General features: G+C 41.0%; 2 protein-coding genes across 2 annotated transcripts; one reads left to right on the top strand and one right to left on the bottom strand.

Annotated features, from left to right (window-relative positions):
* Positions 1-16154: 16154 nt before the first annotated feature.
* On the bottom strand, positions 16155-19816 carry lyrm1 (LYR motif containing 1). Its single transcript, XM_034106812.2, has 6 exons — positions 19734-19816; positions 19127-19225; positions 18045-18228; positions 17887-17947; positions 16695-16726; positions 16155-16601 (listed from the first exon to the last, which is right to left on the bottom strand). Exons 3-6 carry the CDS (start codon positions 18201-18203, stop codon positions 16488-16490), a joined length of 366 nt encoding a protein of 121 aa, XP_033962703.1. The 5' UTR covers positions 18204-18228; positions 19127-19225; positions 19734-19816; the 3' UTR covers positions 16155-16487.
* Positions 19817-20059: 243 nt separating this feature from the next.
* Positions 20060-26362, top strand: dcun1d3 (defective in cullin neddylation 1 domain containing 3). Its single transcript, XM_034106800.2, has 5 exons — positions 20060-20150; positions 21158-21233; positions 21988-22029; positions 22188-22722; positions 24435-26362. The coding sequence occupies exons 4-5, from the start codon at positions 22292-22294 to the stop codon at positions 24970-24972; spliced, it is 969 nt and encodes a 322-aa protein (XP_033962691.1). The 5' UTR covers positions 20060-20150; positions 21158-21233; positions 21988-22029; positions 22188-22291; the 3' UTR covers positions 24973-26362.
* Positions 26363-26571: the final 209 nt, after the last annotated feature.

The following is a 26571-nucleotide window of genomic DNA, read 5'->3' as shown; positions in this document are numbered from 1 at the left end:
CGATCCGTGCACAGAACGCTGTTTGTGTTTGCAGGTTCAGGGGATTTAAACGGGAAACTAATAAGTGAGGATCAAAAATACATATGTAAAACTTTTTTCTGTATTTGGATTTTATTTACATGTATATGAAACGGAATACATTTGTGTGTGCATTGAAAAACACAAGTATGGATCCGGAAATACAAGTTTGAATCCTGCTGTGTGCATGTGTGTATTATGAGACTGTTCTGAGCCCATAGTATGCAGCAGTTCACATTCATAACACTCCGTTCGATGTCTCACTATGGGATGCGCCTCATCGAGGAGCAAACAGAAGCATCAATCTCATTACGCCAATCCTGATTGGCTGGTAATCTTGACGTCAACGTCAGGGAATCACCCCCTATAAGTAGCTTATTACATGGCTTAGTTGAATACTCGATTCTGATTGGTCAATTCAGAACACGTGACACGTTGTTAATACCGAACAGACAGACCGCTGTCAAGGACTTATTGACCGTTGTTAAGGACGCTCACATATTCAGAAAGAAGTCCGGTCGATTGAACTGTATACAGTTGGGCCGAAAAGCAAACTGCATGCAGTTTGCTTTTGGAACTGGGACAAGAAAAACTGCGGAGAAGTAACGGGGCAGAAACCCTCCTTTTTACGCAGCGGTCCAGACATAGACATCAAACGGCGACACATATTCACTTGCCAGTTACTTTGTCATTAGGGCAGGGATATCTAGATACTTTCCAAGGTTGGACATCATGAATTGTGCTACTTTTAAAGCAAGGAGCGATGTTTTCAAATCTGTAATCAAAAAGCTCCTCAAAAACTCAAGCAGGTCCTACCGTTGGCTTTTCAAACTGACAAGAGACGCTCTAACTGTTTTTCAAATGTAACAGTTTGAAAAGCAAGCAAACTGTCTGATTGTCTTTAGTTTTCCGCTGTCGTGTGATAGCAACATGGAGGATTTTAACATTCATTTTAATATATTTGGAGAGCACAGTAATTTGGAGTAATGGTTAGTGGCTGATGAGTCCCCAGTGAAGAAAAGAAAAAGACAAGAGGGACAAGAAAACAGCGGAGAAGTAACGGGCAGAAACCCTCCTTTTTACGCAGCGGTCCAGACATATACATCAAACGGCAAAACATACAGTGTGCAGTTACTTTGGCATCAGGGCAGGGATATCGAGATACTTTCCAAGGTTTGACATCATGAATTGTGCTACTTTTAAAGCAAGCAGCGATGTTTTCAAATCTGTAATCAGAAAGCTCCTCAAAAACGCTATCGAAGCTGTTCCTGCCGTTGCTACGTTAGTACAAACAGTAACAACGGACTATTTTTCTTCGCGGATGCATGTCAATTTAAATCAATACATACAACTATTTTTTAAATCAATAAAATCATTTTCTAAATACATAAAAGCATTTCAATTAATATTGGGAGTCATAACGTTACTTTGTTGAGAATGTGGCCATGTAATAAGCGGGATAATGTGCAGCGACTTGGTCATTATGGGGAAAAGAACACCTTCATGCCGATCTAGATCCCTCCGCTTCGCGTCGGGCTCCTGATCAGCCTGTCGGTGTTCTTTTCCCCATAATGACCGCGTCGCAGCACATTATCCCTTACTTAAACACCTCTTCTCACTTCAGAGCACATCTCTATAGTAGCCAGACAAGCTTAACGGTCCACAGACTGAACCCAAATATAACCATTTCGGTCGACGGGCGCTCGCCGGCTACTCCTTCTGCTTTGCAAGAAGACGGTAATACTAACACCAGTTAGTATTGAAATCGACCTCGCCCTTCTCTTCCCCGGAAAGTAAGGTAGGTCTGATTTTTTCAAGCTAGCAACACACCTGTTGCTAGCTAGCTTCCCCTTACTACCGACACCACGGTAGCGAGGACGCTTTTCTTTTTCTCTCTCACGGAGGAGAAAAGGATTAGAAGTATATTGACACACCAGTCAATATTCTTTGAGAACAAAGGACCCACACCGTCCCTTTTTCTCCGGATTAAGGATGGGTTGGTAACACTTTTCTCTCAACGACGTACCTGTTACGAGCGGGTCCTCTCCACGCCACGAGGCAAACAAGATGGACGCCTCTCCCCCTCACACCAGAGGAGTCAGGGACTCGGAGGCTCGGTCATGCGGCTGCGGGATAGCAGGCACAGACTCACACCAGGTCTGCTCGTCCTGCCTCGGGCTGGAACACGCCCGGGAGGCTATCGACAACCCCGGCTCGTGCGGGCATTGTGCCCGTTTCACCCGAAAGAGCCTTCACCGACGGCTAGCACACCAAGCTAGCTTGTTGGAACAGGACTCCCTCATGTCCACTGATTTGCCGTTTGGCAATCAAGACACGGGGGCGTCCGCCGAGGTTGCGTTGTCTCCAGTCACACACACTGGCACACAAACTGATCCCTTGGAGCGGCAGACGTCTCCTCTCTCTGTGAGTGACGCATGTACCAGGAGTGATGTACCTCGGGACAGAATTACTGTCCAGAGGTGCACCACTCTATGCAGACTGGACTCCACATCCAAGGATTGTGAGACCGCTGTGGGTGCGTTACGGCAGAGCCGCGTTAAATCTGTTTGCATAAAGAGAAAATGCTCAATGACAGCTGTTCTCTTTAATGCACCGTTAGGCGTGGACGCACTCGTACACGATTGACCTCCGGGTCTTCTGTACGCGTTCCCACCCCTGGCTCTGATACCCCCAAATCTGGCCAGAGTGAAGGAGCAACGCCACACACTTATCCTGATGGCTCCGCCCTAGCCCGCAACCTACGGGCTGGCGGAGATATATCAGCTGTTGTGCGGGCAGCCACTACGCGGGGACAGATTGTCTCAGGCGGGGGGGGGCGATCCTTTACCCACGCCCAGAGCGCGGGGCACTATGGGCCTGACCTGTGAGTGGTACAATCTGAATACAGTGGGACTCCCTCAGAAGGTGATAAACACTATTCAGAGTGCGAGAGCTTCCTCCACCAGGTCTCTTTACGACTGTAAGTGGAGGGTGTTTGAGGAGTGGTGCCTTCAAGAAGGACACATCTCTTTTCAATGTCCTGTCGGGGTGATTTTATCATTTCTACAGGACTTGATCGATAAACACAGAGCTTTCTCCACGATCAAGGTGTACCTGGCTGCTATTGCTGCATGCCATGTGGGCTTTGAGGGTAAGACGGCTAGCCAACATCCTTTGGTCTGCCGTTTTATGAAGGGAACTCGCAGGCTCCTCCCTGTCTCCAGGTCGCTGGTGCCCTTATGGGACCTGGTAGTGGTTTTGAATGGGCTCAGAATGACCCCATTTGAACCCCTGGAAGGAGCTGACATGAAACATCTGTCACTCAAGACAGTGCTGTTACTGGCCCTGGCATCCGCCAAGCGGGTCAGCGATATCCATGCGCTGTCTGTACATCCCTCGTGCACTCAGTTCGCCCCAGGGCAAACGAGAGTGTTGTTGAAGCCCAACCCTGGGCTCGTGTGGTTGGTGGTTGGTTCGTGTACCCCAATTGACATTGAGGCATTTCCTCCGCCGCTGGTTTCCTCCGGGGAGCAGCAGCAGGATCTGTTGTGTCCAGTCTGTGCTTTACGCATAATTGGACAGATCAAAGGAGCTTCGTCTTAATGACCAACTCTTTGTGTCCTGGGCTAACCCTCACAAGGGCAAGCCTGTTATTAGCAACGGCTCTCCCACTGGATTGTGGAGGCAATTGCTTTGGCCTATACGAGTCAGAGTTTGCAAGCACCTTCGGGTCTGCGGGCTCACTCGACTCGGGGCCTGGCTACATCCTGGGCTTTGTTCAACGGTGTTTCCATCCAAGACATCTGTGCAGCGGCAAGCTGGTCCTCGCCGCTCACTTTTGTCCGCTTTTACAGGCTAGACGTCTCCTCTCCAAGCGTGACCCGAGCAGTGCTGGGCACCTTGTTGAGTCGGGACTCTACCTGTTAAATTCTGGTTGGTTGGTGATTTTCGAGATAAGCTCGTCTGGCAACACGGGAGCTACAATATCCCATAGTGAGACATCGAATGGAGTGTTATGAATGAGAACTATAGGTTACTTACGTAACCCCAGCCTCAGAGTAACATGAAGTGAGATGTCTCACCAGACGGCCCTCCTTGCTATGGTGAAGCGAGAAGAGGTGCTTATTTTGAATGACGCATGCGTCGTGACGCAAGCTACTTATAGGGGGTGATTCCCTGACGTTGACGTCAAGATCACCAGCCAATCAGGATTGGCGTAATGAGATTGATGCTTCTGTTTGCTCCGCGATGAGGCGCATCCCATAGTGAGACATCTCACTTCATGTTACTCTGAGCACTGGGGTTACGTAAGTAACCTATAGTTTTCATTGTTATTGTGTCTGTGCTTGACCCCTCAGAGTCGCAGTGTAAGAGCTGCACTGTTATGCATAAAGGCAGCTGCACCTTCTTTCGTTCAGCATTCCCATTATTGCTTTATAAATGTCTTGCCCCCTTGTGTGTCCACTGAGGTTCGTCAGGCCCAACACATCTTCAACAAACTCCCCCTTTGCCTCATCATAAAAACTCACAAACACCAGCAACTGAACATTGTCAGTGGTGTCAGTGGACTCACCCACAGCTAAGGAAATGCACTGTGCATTTTCTATTCCATCACAAAGTTGATTAATCAAATCACCAGCCAGTATTTATGTTCTTCTGGTTGCGGAGGAATCTGAGAGGGGGATTTGCTTGATTTGACCTGTTATTTCCTCTTTTTGTTTGCCTTCAACATGGTCTCCATCACTTCAGTCATGCATTCTTTTATACTTCAGTTATTATCCAGTGGAAAGTCCTTACCTACTGGCCTAGTTCAATCAAAGTGGTTACTTTTGTTTGGCTGGGCAGTGTAGTTTGTTTTACACACCGTCTTATTTGACTTTCTCAGGACTTAAAACAGTTTTTTGGGGGCAGACCCCCTCAAAGAAAAAAATATATTTACACACGTAAGGTCATCATCTTAATAGTTTTGTATGCTCATCCGTGAGCAGAGCATGAAGTTGACATGTATATTACAGCTGAATGCGGCGATTACCATTTTGTTCAGCAAAACGCCTCACAAACGTATTAAGATCAACAGCTTTAGTGCGTTTTGATTCAATGCTGAGTACAGCCAAACTGACAGTCTCTTCTCTGTCAGTGTAGACCGCAAATACCTCATTCCTTCAGTGCTTCGGTCCGAAAGCTTCTCGTTTTGCGCCGTCCCGTTCAAATGAAATCACGCTCGCGCCAGGGCCGGGGGAGGGGTTACATGACGTGTATCTTGTGCTGCATTCACTTGCACTCGGACATTAGAGACTTTTTCTCATAAATGTCCGATGAGCCACAACTTTTCTTTCAAAACAAAGCTGCCAACTGGGGTGACAGCTGGCGTGGCGATGCCTATTTTTAGGGTGTCAGTTGCCACCCCGGTAGGTGAAACTAGGCTACTAGCTACAGTACAGATGGAACTAGATGAGCTGTTAACTCTCGCTCTGAATTTTTTTTTTTTAAACTCTCGCTCGGACTCAGACAGGTTGAAAGAGACAAGACCATAGACTGTATAATATAAATGGACGTAGTGTCCGTGACGTACCCATAGGATTTTGCAGAGTTGCCGTGAAGCCCTTAGTAGGCGGAGTCGGCCACTAACGGCTCGACTGTGACGTCAGAGTCTAATCCCGCCTACTCCAAATAAGGGCAAAGAGGTGGAGCCGAGGCGGGACCTGCTGCCTCCAAACTGGAAGTAAACAGAGCTAGCTCAGGCTAAGAAGCTAAGCTAACATGCTAATAGTGTCGTTCCCCTATATAAACGTTACATTCATAATCAAATGAGACAATCTGCAAGAGAATTAGCTATATTTTGTTATTCTTAATGCTTGTCATTCACACGTTGAGATAAGACGGACTCCACCGCCCGGACCTAACGGAGCCGCAGTGGGCTAGCTCCGGGACGCCGGCTGAAGCTAGCCCCCTGCGGCTCCTTTAGCTCCGGCGGCCACCACTGGGATAATTGGGTCCCCTATTAACATTTGCTCCCGTTTAGCATTATGGGTGTCATAGCCATAGACTATAAAAGTCTTACCCAAGGCTGAATCATAAACTAAAATGTATATGTATGTATAAAGGGTTACGTCCTTAGCTGGCTAATAAGTAACAAGCTAAGCTACCAAGCACACAAACACCTGCGAACGGGGTTAACATGTATAATATTATCATTTTAGACTTCTTGGAAGTTCTGTTAGTACATTCAAGCGCACAGCACGACATTTTAATTGTCTGGTATTTGTAACAATATTCCCTAAAAGGCACAATCACCACGAACACGGCTAAAGCTAAAGGGTCCACTACTATGACTAACTAACGTTGTAGCCTCTATGGTTGTAGCCTAGCAGAGTGGACACGTTGCTGTTATAATCATGAAGGTGGAATCTAACTATATCGATAATAATATTTATTGCATCCATTTTTTTCTGCTGTAAAGTTGGGCATTTTAACATGGGGGTCTATGGAAATTGCTCCTTTCTGCAGCCAGTCCCTAGCGGCCCATGTATGAACTGCAGTGTGTGGCACTTCCCGGCTGTTCCCCAGAGTTTGCCGCTTGGACGAGACACACATTTTTCCCACCCGCATTCCGCGAAGACCCGCCCTACTGTGCCTCTGATTCGCAGATTGTTTGGGGGAAAAAAACGCTGATGCTGAATGTGATTGGACCAATGCGTTGACAGACACACACAGACAGTGGAACAGGATATGCAGAGCGCTGTTTGCAGTCTATGGACATAGCAGATCATTTTGACTCGTTGCGTTGTGGCGATGTCTCGCAGATAACACAGATAATACAGATAATACATGTGAAAAGTATAATTTGCTCAGAGTCCAGAGACAGTTGTGGTTCGGTCCGGATCCGAACCGGAGTCCGGACTTTGAGGATGCCTGCTGTAGTGTGTTATATAGATTGTTATAGGTGCATTTAATGGTCCCACCCCCCCCCCCCCCCCACCTATAACGTCTACATTGGACTCCTATGTATACTTCCGGTACACAGTGACATCACTATGCAACACTCACGCTTCTAGTGGCTAGCGCTCCAACATATTGTAAGTGATAGACTAAGGGGCGGGACATGTCTTAGTGGTTGACCAATCACAACAGAGCCGGCCAGCTAACCAATCAGAGCAGACTGGACTCTGGTTTCAGACAGAGGGTGAAAAGAGGTGCTGCAGCACAGGCAGTATGAGAACAATAAAGAGCTTTTTGAACATTAAAGCATGGAGACATGTCACAGTAGAGAAACTACATACTAATTTAAAACCTGAAAAATAGGGCCATTTTAATAATGTATCATTTGTTTTCTGATGAACCTATTGTGTTGCATTTTGGACCAGATATTTACAAAGGTTGTGGCTAGTATGTGCAGAATTTAAAATGGAGGTTAATAGAGACTAGATGTGTAGCAGAATCTGCTGAAATGCTGCACTGCATCTGAGTAGTTTAAATACTCAGAGGAAGATAAGTATGGTGTATTCAGGATGAGTGTCGATCTATGCATATTTTAATGTTTTGTAAAACTCTCAAAGAAATGTAATTTAAATTATACCCGCAGAAAAATCCCACAAGTTCACATTATTAAAATCAGAAAGGCTTCAGGGAATGCTCGAGTGCCTTTTGAAATTAGTAACGCATCAGACTGATGACGATGATTGCTCATAATTGAATCACTTGAGCAGAAAACTAATAATTATTAACAATAAAATGAAACAAAGGGCTGCAAAAATTATTTTGTCAACTGATGAAATAAATGTGTTATGATTTTTTGTTGTATAAAGTCATGTAGCCACACCTTGTTAATCTGTGCTATTTAGCATTAATATCTTACATCACTATATACGGGATGTACTTCTTATATTTATATACATATTTGTATTATATTTTATTTTATTACATTTTTCATTGGACATTTTACTATAACTTCTTATATTATAATAGCTATTATTTATTTATGTTTTTATTCTATATATCTACTCCTAGTATTTTATTAGATTAATTTAATTATTCTATTTTATTTGTTTTGGAGATTTTACTTTTTGTCAATAAACATTCTTTTATTGTATTTTATTTAAATGTACCTTTTATTTGATTTCACTAAAACACAATTTCCCCCGGGATAAATAAAGTATACTTAGTCTGAATTCTGAAATACAATCTTTATTTAATCCTCATTTAAGATGCCTTGCTATTATTTGCCTTATCTTGTGTGTTTGATTGCATTGTAAATCTAAAACAAGCCGTATATTTATTGAATGACAAAGCGTTTTTTCAGACATTTATGTGATCTGCATCTGCCTCAAAGCTTTAAGGCAAGATTACGAGATAAGACGAGGCGATTGATCTCCTCTCTTACAAGCATCTAATTACCAGCTCCTTAAGTGTATCATTAGATGTCTAACTCCTGCATTGTTCTTGACCCCAGCATCACCTGCTGCCACTGTTTCTTCCACCATATTTCCCCCAGGGTCTCTCTGAAAGTGCTAAATAATGCACAGCGAGTGAAGGGCTTTGAGGGGCTGCATGATGGATCACTCTCCTCCTCCTGGAGCTGTTGTGTTCCTCTTACACTGAAGCTTATTTATCATTTCCATAATGACACTGCTCTCAGGTGATCCTCTAAATATCTATATTTACACCAGAGCAGCTTTTTGGACCATGATCCAGTTTTTTGTCACTTTGAAAATGGGTCACATGCCTGCTGTGAGACTTTTATTTTGAAGGTCTATTAACAGACATCCACATGATCTAGTTATTTTCCCATTGTGTAAGTGTTATTTAAAAAAAGAAGGGGAATATTTAAATAAGTGTGAATTCAAGCCTTTTACATATTTGGCTTTTCTTTTTTTAATTAAATCTACACCAAAGTCTCAAAACTGTTTAGTTTCTGAAGCAACCTTATTCATTTGCTTTACGGTTGAGACATTTCTTTGTTTTAAAACACTCTTCCTATAAATAGACATGCTAATACACTTATCTAAGGATAATGATATAGATTTAATGAGGTTACAGATGAAGAACCAACAACTTGGCATTGACTACATTACATTACATGTCACTTGTTAGACGCTTTTATCCAAAGCGACTTACATACTCAATACTGGGCAATCCCCACAGGAGCAATTTGCGGTGAAGTGTCTCAGGGACACAACGACATGCTGACTGCAGTGGGGTTTGAACCTATGACCTCCTGATCCGAACCACAACGCACAACCCTCTACCGATCTATAGACGGTTTGATAGAGGTTGTTGGAGCCTCTGTATGAAGTGTGCATTTTAACACACGCCTTTTTCCTAAAGCAGATTTGCTTTATTGACACTGTAAAAGTGTTTAATGTATCCACCTGTATAGTGTATCATAAAAGCAGCATTATTTGTTAGGAGACGCTCTCCACTCTCTGCTCCCGTGTTGCTCATTAAATCTGTCCAAAACAGAGTGAGCGCTCTTGTTGTTGAAGTGTTTCTTGTTTTGTATGTTTCTGGGAAAACCAGCAGCAAGCGTCTTTGGGTTCAAGAAAAGCGCTATAGAAATAAAATATATTATTATTATTATTGTTATTATTATAAGCAGCAGGATCACAGATCACAAGCTATCACAGATCACAAGCTATCACAGATCACAAGCTATCACAGATCACAAGCTGCCACGTTTCACATTTAAATAAACAGCAGGCTGCCATACCATGTTTATCAACCACTCTGACGTCTGTGCACCTCGTGCCTAATAAGTAAGAGACAGTGTGGAAAATAACAGATTTCTGCTCAATATTGTTACTTCAGCTTCAGCATATTTCATTTTATAGTGAGGGAATAAGGGAATAAGGGACTCGGAAAATGTGTTTTATGTATTAACAGGACTAAGACTCATTTGCCACTCAATGAATTCCGCAAGGCAAGTTTATTTATAGAGCACATTTCAACAAGGCAATTCAAAGTGCTTTACAAAAAAACATGAAATAGTGCAAAAAGCTGTTAAAAGCTAGCTAAAATAAAATGAGACCGGTATAAAATACAAGAACACAAGTTTCAGTAAAGTGTAAGATATGAAAAGTTATTTCATTTAAGAAAACAAGGCTGTACATTACTGTACATTATAGACAAGCTCAAGACAAGCAGAAAAAAAGACGTTCTATTTAAGTCAGAGGTTAAAATATGAGCACACATTCAAAATATGTACATATATTAAAAAAGGACAAATAATACAAAATAAACACCAATAAAAGGGGGTAATTAAAAGCTGTTTAAAATGTCCCCTGAGTTTGCCTCTAATGTTTCTTAGTAGGGTGTTGAGGAGAGTGATTATAGACCCCTTTACATAAGTAGGCTACTGTAAAATATTCACATATGTACCGTAACTGTGTTGTTTAAGTGAATGCAATATCATACCTGCCAGAATGAGTGAAAGAGGGAACAGTCATCGTTGAGCAGCTATATGTGAATGTACAGTGAGTCACTACTCAGCATTAATGTTACCGCAGTCTGCCGCTGCTGCAGCTGCTCCGCCATCAACGGTCAATTATAGTGAGGACAGTCATTTATTACTGAGGTAATGTCTCCAGGAAGAGAGCGAGCGGCAGCAGCCCCACACTTTAGCAGTGTGTATTTAACGTGCGTCACACAATACTGATGCAGTAATGAATGTGGGGCCGTCCTCAGAAAAATAACAGAGAAGTAAAATAAACAGAGGTCTTTGATGACTCTGTGGAGAGGGGGAAATTAATGTGTAAGGTTTCATTGATGATTCATTAGACGAGTGTTTTTACTCATCAAGAGGCGTCCTGTTATAATATGCATAGCAAGTGGTTCATTTAATGAAAGCTGAACAATTTGGAAAAATAACAATTATATTGACTAATTCACATTAACAATAAAAAAATTCATGTTTTTACAATACTGTTTGTAGGCTAGGACTTTCTATTTTTAACAAATATGGTGCTTACTGTGATTTGGATATGTCAGAAGTCTGCCTTGCGATTTCAAAAATACTTCAGTGAGTTGTGCAGCCATAGCCTGTGGTTCAGTCACACTGGTGAAGTTCAGCCATGGTTCTGAGGCCACCGAACCACATATAGTACAGTGGATAAGCTCTCATATTATAACTAGGGCTGTCAGTCGATTAAAATATGTAATCGCGATTAATCGCATGATTGTCCATAGTTAATCGCGATTAATTGCAAATTAATCGCGTGTACCTTAGAGGAATATTTTTCAAGTTTTTAATACTCTTATCAACATATGAGTGGACAAATATGCTTTATGCAAATGTTTATTATCATTTGAACAATGACAAATATTCTCATGAATATTAAACACAACAACCTCTGAACATTACAAATATTCGACTCAATTCAACCTGGAACCTCTCTCATACAATAATACAATACAAATGGTGTGTGTGTGTGTGTGTGTGTGTGTGTGTGTGTGTGTGTGTGTGTGTGTGTGTGTGTGTGTGTGTGTGTGTGTGTGTGTGTGTGTGTGTGTGTGTGTGTGTGTGTGTGTGTGTGTGTGTGTGTGTGTGTGTGTGTGTGTGTGTGTGTGTGTGTGTGTGTGTGTGTGTGTGTGTGTGATATCAACTTATCATCAGCTAGATACATGACATCAAAGTAACAGTCAAATCCAAGATGGCCGCCAATCCGCTGTGTTTAATGTCCACGTCTTTTTTAATTTTGGAACCAAACGATGTAGAAAATAATTTAAGGTGTCATTTCCAACTGAATTGGACAAGGAAAAGGTAGACATTTACCAAAAAATAAGCTGTCAATCAGTTGAAATTTGTAAATGAACATCCAGTGGTTGATTTGGTGGGCAGCGGTTGGCCCCACCCACCCGTTGCTATGTGGCTGCATAGTAACGCTTCCTGACACCCAAGCAGCATACTGCAGTCCAACCAGCAGGCATCAGCAAAACCAGTCATCATACTCATCATTTTGAATTCAGGTGAAAAGGTATAGTATATGTGTTTTATTTTGTAAACATTTACAATACAATGATATGATAATGAAGTTAGAGTTAGCTAAGTTAACTAGTTATCTATCTCACATCAGTTGGCTATGTACTGTAGCTAGGCTACTATTACAAAATAGCCATCCGGCCAATAAGTATGCCAATGCTAGCTAGCTAATTGTCGTGGTTATCCACCTCACTTAAAGGTGGGGTAGGTAAGTTTGAGAAACCGGCTCGAGATACACTTTTTGTTATATTCCATGGAATGCTCTTAACATCCCGATAGCAATGAATATCTGAAGTGCTTTGACAAAAAATCCATAAAAAAACGTCATCTGTGGAAGCCGTAGTACTGTAAAAAGCACGACCAATCATTTTAGCCGGCCCGGCTAAAATAACTGAATGGCCTACCTGCCTGTCAGCCTTCCATCTGTGCACAAACTTATCTCGTGCCTTAAGGGGCTCTATAAGGAAGTGGCAGATTTTCTCCGGTTGTGTATTTTCAAATTCTAGCGATCTCGAGATGGTTTCTCAAACGTACCTACCCTACTTTTAACCATTGTGTGTCCTCATGTTCTGTATACACCCATGTCCTCCGGGTCAAAATTACCCGCCTTCACTAAACCCCCAATTTAAAGCAGCATAATTAAATGTTAAACATCAATTCTATTTTGCCTGAAGAAATTACTTTCATTGACCACAAATTCTGTGAATACCTGAGTTTTCCCTCTTCACATGGCAGAAAGACAACATTTATTCAGGAGACACCACTCGTTTCTATGACACTGTCAATTGTATTATTTTATACTGTTTGGTGGTAAGCAATATTTGTATAGTATTTCCATATAATAGCCTAAGAAAGTAGCAGAAGTTTTGAATGCATTTTTTTACCCAATAAGTTAGGTTTTTTTTGGCCAGTCAACAAGGTTTTTTTTGGCCAGTAAACAATGTAATAAAATATACAAAACAAAAATGTGAACATGTGAACCAAACAACATAACTCAGTCAACTAAGTAGCACATGTAGGGCAGTATGCAGTGCACAGCCTTTGCAGATATATTTATTCCACCTGCAGCACACAGTATGTGATTTACAGTCCTTCTTTGACGGGCAGAACTGACAATCTAGGAAAAGTCATCAAATTTCAAGACAAAATATAATTTAGGGGATTTTTTCTCTGCTGTTAAACACAGTGGCGGGTTAATTGACCCGAGGACAACGGGAGGGTTAAGAAAATACCCTAGATGTAATGTGGTATGGTACTAATATTGTGTTATTTGTGTTTCAGAATCCTCTCTCCTGCAGTGGTGATTTTGTCGTAACCATGTTGAAGCGTCACATCCTGATAGACCCGACCCAGCCCTCTACATCCAAGTAGCACATTTCCAAACGTTTTTAATGTAACTTGACCTTGTCCTTGATCTAAATTAATTGTCTTTAATTCTGGCGATCTCAAAAGTATCATCAGATGAATGGGCATCCCCAATTTAGGTGGAAATGACACATTATTTTCTACATCGTTTGGTTCCAACATTTAAAAAGACGTGGACATTAAACACAGAGGACTAGCGGCCATCTTGGATTTGACTGTTACTTTGATGTCATGTATCTAGCTGATGATAAGTTGATATCACACACATACACACACACACACACACACACACACACACACACACACACACACACACACACACACACACACACACACACACACACACACACACATTGACAGCTTATTTTTGGTCAATTTCTGGTCAATTTCTACCTTTATCTTCACCTAAATGCATTTTCTTCAATTCTGGCAACCTCAAAAGTATCACCAAATGATTGAGCACCCCCAATTTAGTTGGATATGACATCTTAAATGTTTTTATACAATGTTTGGTTCCAGAATTAAGCGTGTTTGAACATTTGACCAGAGAGACTGGCGGCCATCTTGGATATGACCTCTCACGGTCCTCACAGGTCAAATCTGACTTCCCTCCACATCTGAAAATAAACTTTATAGTATGCACTAACTATGCTAGAAATGCTTTTCTCATAAAATGCACAATTGTTGTGCTTATCCGCTGTACTAATAGGCTTCAGTACTTAGTGTGGTGTGACCCCTGCTGGCTGAAGAGTGAACAGACCTGGTTTCTGCTTTATATTCATTTCTGTATTTCGCACCTTTAATGGTTTGGATTATTAAAGCTAATGTACTTGCAGGATTATTGCTGTTCTGAATTGTTCCATTGTACATATCATGGGTTGCCTTGGATAAAAGCATCAGCTAAATGAAATGAAACGTAATGTAAGAAATATCAGAAATATTTCCACTCTCACTCATATTAGCTGTTAAAGGGGCGATTCCTTTTGTCTGTGCCTTTCCAAAATGTTTGTGTAAGGTTTTATTTAATTTTGTATTCTAAGCTATTGTGATGTTAATGTAATGCTGGACTGCAAAGAAAAGAAACCTCAAAAACTCTATGAAGAGAGGAGACTGCACTCATCAAGTTGACCCAGTCCAGTGTGAAACTAAAAAGATCTGATCAAGTCCACGTTGAGAGTTTAGGAGTATTACGGGTCAGGTGTATACACAGCGCTGTACCAGAGAACAATACTAACTGTACGTGTGCTCCGCTGAGATTATCACAAGGGTTTATAATTAGGTTATTAATTAGTTTGTAAACGCTTTATTAATCATTAAGAACCATTATAAACCAGTTCTCACATAGTTGTCATACATCAACACAGGCTCACTATTTGGCAAGATGACTAAGCCTTATATTGGCTACCTAGCGTACTTCGTCTTCTTCATCAGCCAGCATCCTTGGTATCTGTTGTTCACTGAGTTGATTCTCCCCCATCCATCTTGATGTTTCTTGGCATCTCTTTATGACCAATTATTTACGAGTTACTAACATTTATAGTTGCCAAAAGGGAGCCTTATTGTAAAGTGTAAAACACATTCCCATGTATTAATGAGTTACTACCGTTTCGTACAGATACATGTGGGTTCACTATTTGGCAAGCAACCGGTCACCGTTGCCCTGTTTATCTCATGTCTTATAAAAGCTTATTAAGGATTTATAAAGTGTTCACAACCAAATTAATAAATTAATTACAAACTATTCGTAAACCCTTTATAGGGTAGTCTTATTGTAAAGTGGTACCGAAATGAACATGTCATTGAAGTGGAGGCCTGTCATTCATGCAATCTGGTTCAATCCAATCAAGTTATTTCACTGTATAACTCATCTAACCTTAATTGATTTGTGCTTAGTGGTTTAATATTTCTTATTTAAGGAATATAATCAATGACATAACCTCCCTACTTGAGCTTTAGGATGTTAAATGTCTTTTTTAAATGGTTATCGTTCATATTACTATTATTTGTTCTTTTGTTATATATTTATTTAAATGACTAACTTTGAGAGCAGGTGGGATTTTTTTTCACCAACATTCAATATACCCCTTCGCCCCACTAAGATACTGTAGCCTGCATACTGTGGATTAAGTCTCACCAGTGCAAAGACTACGCACAAAACGCAGTCCTCGAAAAAAGCTATTCAGTTTTGGGAATCAAATGGCAGGAAGAGGATTTTAAAATAGAGCATAACGTTTTTAAGATCGATGTACACTGAATCAACAGGTAGATGAGCAAAACACTTCTCTCTGCTCTGGTTTCTAGATAAAACTGAGAGATATGTACAAACCAAACTGCTCTTTCGCCTTTTAACTTGCCTCATCACAAAGTTTACAACGTTTTTCATCATCTCTGTGTGTAATGACTTCAGAAAGCTTTGCAAGTTCTGCCTCATATTGTCATCATAGCGGCGCTGTCTTGGATGTCTGTTATGATGAAATGTGCTGTTGTGTAAACACCCTTCTTTTTGTCTCGCTCACCCAAAACTTCCTCTGTAGTTTCTCAGAACTTCAGAGGAAGTACACAATCTGCATACCCCACAGTGACTCCGTCTTAGATGAGAGAACAACGACCTGTTTCCCAACTTCCTCTGTGCTGCTGCCCACATTCCTGGAGTGTATTAGTTTATTAGTGAAAAATGGGCTATTAACATGGAAACTCTGTGAAATGGGGCCAATATCAGGGTGTGTGTTCCTAGACAGGTGCATGATGGGAGATCTTACTTGGTTGTACACATTTCTTTAACAGAAAGACTTAAAGACAACTTTATTTGTTTTTAATAGTTGTGAGAGAATGTGAAGGATATATTACAACAATCTTTGCACAAAAAATAAATAAAATATACAACTTATATTAAGGGTCACTCCATCTTTACAGCCCTCCTGATATGAGCAGAAGCCGAGACTCTTCCGCTCCACTCAGAAGTCACAATGTACAGTAAAAAAAAACAATGACAAATGGCTTTTCCTGAATGACGGGTGTTCTTGCATCATTGAGTGCATGCAACTCAGCCCTGGAGATCAGCTTGTGAATGCACTCTGGTTTCCTGCCCGCGGTGACTTGAACTGTTGGCGGGGAGCGAGAATGTGGAGCATCAGCTGTCGTCATGTGACTGCAGGTACACCGGCTTGGCCTGCTTCCTCAGGCGCTGCTGCGCTCGCAGCTTCCTGCCTTTCTGAGTTGCCAGTCCCAGCGGAGGCAGGTGCATCTACAGGAACATTCAGAGAACAAAATAACTGTAAGAAACACCTTCACAGACGGAGAAACATCCACATTGTCCAGTGAAAGGTTTATTACTTACAGCCCTTGGATATGGGTTCCTGTAATGTAGACCTGGGAAAAATAAATGATTGTGTTAGTCACTCTTCTAAAGCAAGAACACTTTCTGTCCTGCAGATGATTGATTGTTGGCAATGATTGGCACTTTATTTTTGATGCATGAACCAGAAAAATGACCTGTGTAGACACCATAGGCCAAAAAAGAAATAATAACTAAATATAATTAAATTCATGATTTTATAATGCGATGTTTTAAATTCAATGGGTTTTGCTACATTGTTGTCCTAAGAGTATGTATGTGGGCAACACAGTTAACTGTAGGTTGAACACAAAATGTATGGCATATGCAATAACAGAAGCCAAAAAAGCCACATGGGTAAAAACCCTGCCCATGCTGTTGGATGTCAAACAAACACAAGAACAGTATGTCAATGTTTACTCCTCTGCTCTCTCCTCTGAAACACCTTCAGTTGAACTTTCTGAGTTACTTAGTGTGACGGAGCGGGTCACAGAGTGACTGACTCCGCCACTGACAGCCGACACACACACACACACACCACACACACACACACCAAACATTTCCTGCTCTCTTCCGTCAAATGAACCATGCAATTTCTTATTATTTTGTGTTTATTAATTATAAGGAATGACTGTTAAGAGGTAGTTAACCTGTGTATGTTTGGTTCAGATAATTTCCTCATGTTTGAGGAAATTACATTTATGTTGAAATGTGGTTTTGAGTTGATTGTGTCACCTGTGGGAGGGGCCATGGGTTCAAAAGGGACGGTGTTTTTTTTTTTTTTTTGGACTGTGTCACTCTGAAGAATGTTGCAGTGAAGGCAACAGCTGGGACGTGTTCGGGGGTTTGTTGCAGAGAAGGCAACAGCCAGAACACGTTTACTCTGAATGAGTGAGGGACGGCCTGTTTGTGGATTTTATTTTGTTGTCTAATTTGCGCTGGTTCGCTATTTATTTTTGTTGCTGATATAAATAAAGTGTTTTTGGAGCTTAAACAACCGACTAAGCCATGTATCGAATGGACGAATTGAACAAAGTGACAAACACTTCAATTAAATATGTTATATGAGCTAGACCCCTGGAATAAATAGTGAACCAAAAAAAGACTGGTCATGCTAACATTAAAGCATTTTAGTGGCTTGCAGTTGATAGATAGAAAACATGTAAGGGAATGTGTGGCATCTCTTCACTCTTACCCATTTCTATCCTTGCTTCACATTCTTCTACACACCTCTTTATTGTTTCTGGATCTGTGAGCTGAGAAGAAGAAGCACACAGAAGAAAAAAGTCCCACAAACTGCTATAAAACGACTTCCTGTTTTCATTTCTGCCATCAGCAAACTGTTATACACACCTGCTGGTTCTGTCTGAACAGAGTGGAGGCCTCATGGAGAATGTATTTCTTCTCTGTTTCTGTGTCACCTACAACTCCAATCTGTGCCGGCCAGCTTCTTGCGATGCGAAACACCCGCATGTACAGAGACAACACCGTCCTGCGAGTGGAGGCTGTCATCGAGACAACAAATCACAGCAGTCACCTGCACAAGAAAGAGATTCAGATTTACAGAATAATTAATGGGATTACAAATCCTATTACTGTTGTACTGTGTGTATACAATACAATTCCTACCTATTATATTTTGTAACAATGTTGAAGGCATTACAACAATGATTACACACTTGTCTGTAAATATACCAAGTATTTTTGTTAAATTGTCTGTACTTACCAAAACTGTATACAAAATGCCTCTAGTTTTGGATACAACTTGCTTGATATCCCTAATTTACGGCTAATTTACCTTAGAAAATACCTTTTGGATGCCTAAGGGACACATGCAAGTTCACATAAACTGTTGTTCACACAGGAGACTTAACATGGTCCTAGGAAATGTGCAAAAAGTCCAGGAAATCAACCAGTATTATGCCGAAAAATGTCAAACTAGCCCAGGTTTTTCAGGCCTATCTGAGTTTGTTTCTTCTTCATATGATTGGTGTGAATATAAAAATAAAAATGAAAATACAGTTGCGTACAAGAAAGTTCTACAAGACAAGCTAATAATCAAAGAAGTTGGGTCATTTGGGGCCACAGGATGTCTGGACAGGTTTTACATTAATCAACACTAGATGTCACTAAACCCAACCCAGGGCTGTTTAGCAAACAGAGCACATTACATGACTGGTAGTAGGGTATTAATCGGATATTCTGATATGTGTTGATAGAAAGAATGATGCCATTAGCGCATTTGTCATAGGCATTGGTATTAATACAGGTTTCCCAAACAGAAAATAAGAACAAAAAGGAGCTAGCTATCCTTGAGAATGACAGCTTCTAAAGACACATGTTGTTAATAATACATATAGAATTAACAGCAAGTGCCATTCACATTAATAACGATTTACGTTATAGGTTATTAGGTTTAAATATAGGCTACAAACCTTGACCAAGAACTCTATTTGGTGAAGAGGCTACTTCGACAGTAGCTTGTAGGACAGCAAAAACATATTTTGTCGCCTGGTGATGACGTATTCCACGAACTACAAGAAAAAAGAAAAAAACACAAGATAAACGAGTGCCTCTTCTTTTCATTTAGATACAATTGGATATGTTAATACCAATTAAAGTAGTAGCATTAACTGAACATTTCATATTTATAGACCCAGCTGAAGCCATGTGTTACAAATGTTGTTTGTTAACGCATTTTATTTACACAATTATTTCAAGGCTCTCTGTTACCGTCTGTTACAAACAAAACACGAGTTTCACTAATTGATTTCGTGGTAATTTCCCCATCTGGGTGTTATGCAGTATTTCAAAGTACAAGTTATTTATATTTATAGACCCATATAAACCCATGTGTTACAAATGTTGTTCTTTTTACTAATTTTACAGTGTTAAATATACTACTTTAAAGGTGTTCTGTTAAATGTCATCAACAAAACACAAAAAAAACACTAATTGATTTCCTCAAAAATTGCTCCATCTGGGTGTTATTCAGGATTTCAAATTATATGACATTAATATATATATATATATTGATCTTGCCCTCGGCTGAGATGAAGATCAGCTGTTGGCTGCTTGTCGGCAGGGAGGAAGTGATGCAGGAAAATGCCCACAATGTAGCTACACTCAATGACTAAAAGGGGGAAGCACAAAGAAATGGGCTGCTTTTAATACCGAGATGGTCCTTTAACTCACTCCAAAGAGCGACCACAATTCAACAGGGAATCAAAAGCACAGAGTGATTACTAGCGTTCCACTTATTTATTTTTGTAAAGCGGATTTTATATCGATGAGGAAGTTTTTTATCATCTACTTGCTACATTTAGCTAGCATTCTGAGTTAACGCGACGAGTTTGCCACAGTTCGTTTCTACGCTATATTGGACAACTTAACTTCATTTGTACTGGCGTCCCTGAAGTGATGTACCTCAATTTCCACACCCTACAATATCCAAAAAAGGTGAGTTTCTTTGGTGTTTTTATGTGTCCCTAATCGGAAGACCTAGCTTAGCCGATAGCTAACTTTTAGTTGATGCTAGCTAGCTATGGCGACGTCGTCAGGGCCAGCAGGCAGTGGCATGTAAATGGCCCTGTGCCGGTGATGTGTGATGAAAATATAACACCTTTACGACAAGTAATATTACTATATAAATCACATTTCCGGGATAAAATGGTTATCGTATCCTCTTTACATGATATCTGTGAGTGTTTCGTATAAGCTCACTTGATCCTGTTTGTGCTCGCCACTTCCCTACAAACATAACTTGGTTAAAAAAAAAACATGAATGATAGCTAACATTTGATACCATCAGCTATCTAACTTAACCGAGGCTGTGGTTTGACAAATGTGTTGCACACATTTGTACTATAGCTTAGTTTAGTTGTCCTTCAATTTTGGCATAAACAATCTACTTTAACCTATTTAAACTGATGTCTGCTACTGTCTGTCTTTTATATAGTATGCTTAGCTTTAACAATCATTAGTATTGTATTGGAAAATAGGCCTTTAGGTGTCAATTAGAGGTGTGTTTGGTGAAGTCAGCCAGGATGTGCCAGTGAGACCTTTGCCTCGACATGCCCAGTTCTCGATTGGCTCTGAAACTGAATACTTTTTTTTATTATTAATGTTAGCCCAAGAGTCGTGGCTCTGCAAAGGCAGTGATCACTACACTAAATTAGTTTTAAAAGTAACCGTCCACATCAGAGTTGTAACACTTTTAGGACAAAGCCAGTCTACCCTGTGAGAGGTCTGTCTCCTTATATTACTTATTCTCAACCAGAGTTGCAAAAGCTCCTTTTGCCATCTTCTCTTTAGTTATAGAAGCCAGTAATTAAATAATCTTGCAATGAGACAAACTGTTTTGCTCAAAGTACTTTTTCATTGCATTTTGGTAAAAATAGTCCTGCCGGTTTGGGAGAGATGAGATCACTTTCTGCTTATGATGACAAGATAATGTGTCTTTTCAGCATTGCGGATGTCAAGGTCACAATGATGGAGCAGAATAGAAACACGCTTTGGCCAATGCCTTCAGAGGGATTGTCTGTAAGTTACTTCCTGATCAGCTTCGTGATAAGTGATCAAACACTTGATTTACTCACACGTGTCATGTGTTTAAATGTCATAGGAGAATGATCAGCTGCATCAGAAGAGAGATATTGCTTTTCATGTTGTGTTAGTTTGATTTCTTAAACACATTTACACATTACTCAGTCAATAATGCATGAATGTGCAGTGGAAAGAGGCACACATCAAGCTATCATGGTTATTTTTAAAGAGGAATCGGATTTAAATTGTATTTGTGCCTCCAAATGAATCACCATTCGGTCCATGTCAAAATTACAAGCGCTGTAAAATGGTTTTGAATTTGTTTTTATTAGCAACCATAATAGTTCCTCAGTCTTGGTCAATGGTTACTATTTTAGAACATTTTGATTTTGTGTGATTGCATTTTTAATCTGTATTTACTTGAATGTACTGCCTGTTGAACAACCCGGTAAAACTCTCTTAACTCCCCTGATACAAGCAAAGATAAACACGTAATTTATGGCTTTATTGCACACAATTAAATTAGAATGAAATGCAATAAAGCTTATTCATTACAAAATAAGTTCACATGTTGACACTGGGAAACCCAAAGTCTTGTTGTAGCTCTTTGTTCAACATCAAACCATTTCGACCTCAGCAGGATTCTGTGGTCATGTTTTCCTTGTAGTTCCTCTGTAGAGGTTCCTGTTGTATCTGCACTGTGTAAACATTGGATGTATACAATACTGTCTCTCTGTGCTTTACCCTTTAGGGTTTTTAAGTTTGGCAGTGGATCTTGGCAGATTTGGCACAGGTATGGTAACTTCTTTAACTCCAATGCTCAGAAATCCTCGAGTTTGATTTCATGCTACTAATAGCCACATAAATGTGGATCTTGACCTTTTAGATTGTGAGCAAGTCTAGAGCTGCACTGTATGGCAATTAAAATGTTTTAATTGTTCTTCACCTCAGACCTGAGGGTATGTTGAGACGTCTCGCAGGGCCAGAGAAGAGGCGTCTAGGTGGTTCAGACGGGGACTGAAGGTGAGGAGGAAAGAGAGACCAGGGAGGAAGACATGGGTCAGTGTGTCACCAAGTGTAAGAACCCCACGTCCTCGCTCGGCAGTAAGAGTGGAGACAAGGAGGGGGGATCCAAGTCCCACCACAAGAAAGGATGCGGTGGTCACAAAGAGGAGCAACATGCCCCGTGTAGCAAAGCCATCGGCGAGCTGTCGAATGGCACCAAGGCCCTGGAGGTCACAATGGAGACCCCCGTCATCTCTGCAGTGATGGGGGAGCCACACAAGGACATGGGTCTGGATGGGGATGGGCTGTCGATGCTGCGCATTGAGGAGCTGTTCTACTGCTACAAGGATGAACATGAAGACGCCATCCTGGAGGAAGGCATGGAGATGTTTTGTATCGACCTGTGTGTGGACCCGGCGGAGTTCAGAGTGCTCGTTCTTGCCTGGAAGTTTCAAGCAGCAACCATGTGCAAGTTTACAAGGTAAGGTGGGGTTTTGAGGCGTGTTGTTTTTCATGGTGTCTGTTTATCAGGAGGAACTGGCATAACTACTGCATAGTATTTGGCTAGTTACTATGAGATATGACAAAGGTATTTCCTCACCCCAGATGATTAATACAAATAGTTTCAATAGTGCTCGCCCTGATTCCATTACCAAACAAGATGCTCTTATAAAGGTATTTGAGGAATTCTCAGTGTGTGGCACGTTGTGGTTACAAAGAATAATTGATTTATTAATGAACAGATGGAAAGTTACCTTTTACATTTTTTATTATCTCGTCATTTTACACTCGCACACAGGGCATACAGTATGCCATTAGAGAGATGGTGGAGTGACCGGGCTGCTAATGTGTGAAACTATGTACCTTTCTTTGTGCCTGCCTTGGCCAGGTCTCTTAAAAAAACAAGTTCTTCATCTGCAGTGGACTCTCCTTGTGGGATAAAATGTAAACAAAATGTTCAATATATATGTTCATTTTAATTCATTTCTTATTTTTTTGTTATTTTATCATTTTTAATTTGTATCTTTTAATTGTATTAATCTGTGTGAATCTGTGCTGTTTTTCATCCTTAGCCTTAGCTGTTAAACTACTGAATTTTCTCACGGGGATTAATAAAGCTCCACCTTATTTTATCTATAAATAGCTGTAATGAATAGCGCACCCGTACAGACAGATTACCTCTCATAAACTTAAATGACAACATTATGCCCTTTTTAAAATCCTATCGCTATCAAAAAGAAATGAGATGCACAAAATATATATATAAAAAATAGATGTATACGATATCTAATTTGGAGTTTAGCTGATCTAAAATATACCAAATCCATATAGTTTCTAATATTGACCCATTTTATCAGGCAACTGTTTTCTGATGCCACCAAGGCATCGTGCCCCACTAATAACTAGCTTGATGTTGGAGGATTACACTTGTAGCCTCAGAAGAGACTTCCCCTCGGTGCCTTGTTGGACTCATTCAGTCATTCACTGTGCAGCGGCCCAGCCATAAACACTTTTCTCATAGACAGAACTAGATACAAACTCACACAAAACATTTCCCACAGTCAGGTAGGGGGGCACACAGGAAAGGGACCCTGCTCTGCTGCCCCTCTGCAGTTAGAGCTAGAGATGAATAGGGCAGCTGGTCACTGCCCCACACGATTTTTAACTCAGCACTTTCCATCCAGAGGCTTTTGACAGCTCCACACTCTGGTTATCAGCATGCTTCATTGTCGACTAATGCTTGCTGAAGCTGTTCAAAATATGACTTTGAAAGCCTATATTTCTCTAGGGCTCAAATAACAAATTCTATAAAGAAAAAAACATTTTTAAAGCTCAGTTTTTTAAAGGAGTACTCAACATATCTCTAAAAGTGAAGTGATGTTCTAGTTTTCCTCTATCGCTATGCTTGAAATTTAAAAACCCAAACGTACAACAGGAAACGTAAACAATCAAATTATAAATTGTTCTCATTGTATTCAGATGGTAACTATTTATAGTTGTTTTAAACACATGTCCCTTATGTTTACAATCGATGACTTCACAATATTTTATTGTAGCTCTTGGTAAATGAAGCTACTAGTCAGCTCTGGTTCTGCTCATTTAGTTTTGTTATTTGCCCCTGGGTTTTATTATCCTGAGTGAAAAGGTCTGCTTTTATTCTGATGCCTGGTCTTGTTTACTTTGTGTCACCAGGAAGGAGTTTATCGACGGCTGCAAGGCCATAAAGGCAGACAGCCTTGAGAGCATCTGCTCAAGTTTCCCCGTCATGCTGCTGGACGCCAAGGGCGAGGAGAACTTCAAGGACCTGTACCGCTTCACGTTCCAGTTTGGCCTGGACGCTGACGAAGGCCAGCGCTCGCTGCAGCGCGATATCGCCATCGCCCTGTGGCGCCTGGTATTCACCCAGAACTCTCCTGCTATCCTGGAACACTGGCTGGACTTCCTGTCGGAGAACCCCTCGAGTATTCGGGGCATCTCAAGGGACACGTGGAACATGTTCCTCAACTTTACCCAGGCTATCGGGCCCGACCTGAGCAACTACAGCGAGGAGGAGGCGTGGCCCAGCCTCTTCGACACCTTCGTGGAGTGGGAGTTGGAGCGCAGGAAAAAGGAGGAGGAACAGATGGCTAAGGAGGAAGAGGGGAGGTGTACTGACTCAGAGTGTTCTCCCACTACAGACAGACTTGAAACAGAGGGAAGCCGCGGCTCACAGACGTGGGGGGGCCACTGACCAGGAATCAAGAAATATGTGCAAGGGAGGGAAGGATGTGACCTACACGTGAACTGTACATCTGTGAATCATCGGATGAATATTAGTATTACCATGACAGCTGTTCATTTCGCTCTCCTTTTCTGTCGGGATGGGATTCCTGCTTTGCACCCTTTATCTTTTTTGGTTTTCAAAAGGGCTCTAAGAACTGTTATGTTTTAAGCACTTCTATTTAAGTTATTCTTTTACATATTTTCTCCTCCCATTTGTGTTTTTAGTAATTGGACGCGGGTCCGTTTAAACCTCCACCTACGTACCATAACCCAGCAGAGTTAGATCCGTTAAAAATCAGGCAAAAGAAAGCCATAACTTCTCACAATGATCATATAGACAGTTCCTCTGGACCTGGTAACACTGCTGATATGTTTTGTACAAGGAACTAGTACATAATAAAAAAGGGAATTTTTGGTCGAATTTATCACAAATAATTTCTTACTATCGAAACATGAGGTTTACCATAAGGGTCAGTGGAATCGTCTTGATCGGACTAATCTTTGTTGGATTGTATGCGTTTATCTTGCAGTGCTGTGAGGATGAATTGGTGCACTTGTAACTTGCCTTCATGCTTGCTATTACACAGCAAGCAGTAATGGATTCAATTCTGTCCCAAGGGCTTTTTTTTTTTTAAACAAATTTCCATTTAATATCCAAGTTGGTAACAGACCCACCCTTTCTTCTGTGTTGAGTGTTTTGGAGTGCTTCCAGTACGGTGAGGGCTGAGCTTGTTGAAGCAGCTGGCTGCGCTCTCTTTTGACCTCCAGCATTACCTATTTGATGTCCACCTATTTTCAAGAAGGGTTAGGTATAAAACACAATGTTCCGGCTTTCCTAAGATTCCTCATTTTAGGAAGTTGGTAACGCATCAAATCAGCTTAAAGAAGGTCTTGGTAATTTCTTAGAAAATGAAACCTGAGTTCATGGCCTTACACTGGGCGCCACACAACGTTTATTTAGTTTACCTTGAGGAGTTTAACAGTCTTCACATCTTTGAACTGATAACAAAAAAAACGTGTGCACACTTCACAAATGTTGACTGCTGCTGGTGTTGGATTGCACAAAAAACGAATGGCATGCTTAGTCGCTATACTTGCAACGCTTTGCAAGAAGATTGATGTCAACCACATCATTTACATTTAAACCTTTTCCAAACCGTAGATCGAGCTCAAGTTTAGACCTGTGTGTTTTGGGATGAGTGAATGAGTGATAACGGCACCTGCTGGCTAATCAAGAGGGTGGCACATAACCTGATCTGTTTGGTTTACATCTACAATGGTTTTATTTCAGACCCCCTTTGTCCTTTTTTATATAAAATGTATTGATTTATAATGAATAAAAACAGTGTTGAACTTTTGACTGTTGCACCATGGACATCTGTGTGATTTTACTTCAAGGATATTTATTTGTAATCTTATGGTATGCTAATGCTGAATAACATTTGCATGTTATTGAAGCAGTGTGGTTTTGTAGCAGAGGGTTTTGTGGAGGCTTGTCTGCATGCCAGAGCAACAGTGAAAAAGCTTATGGGGTTGGGGGCGTGGCTTACACTTATGCGGATCTTCC

The sequence above is a fragment of the Pseudochaenichthys georgianus genome, chromosome 19 (genome assembly GCF_902827115.2).
Source record: "Pseudochaenichthys georgianus chromosome 19, fPseGeo1.2, whole genome shotgun sequence".
Lineage (NCBI taxonomy): Eukaryota > Metazoa > Chordata > Actinopteri > Perciformes > Channichthyidae > Pseudochaenichthys > Pseudochaenichthys georgianus.
Note: the sequence above shows the minus strand (reverse complement) of the source record. Positions and strands in the feature narration are given on the sequence as shown.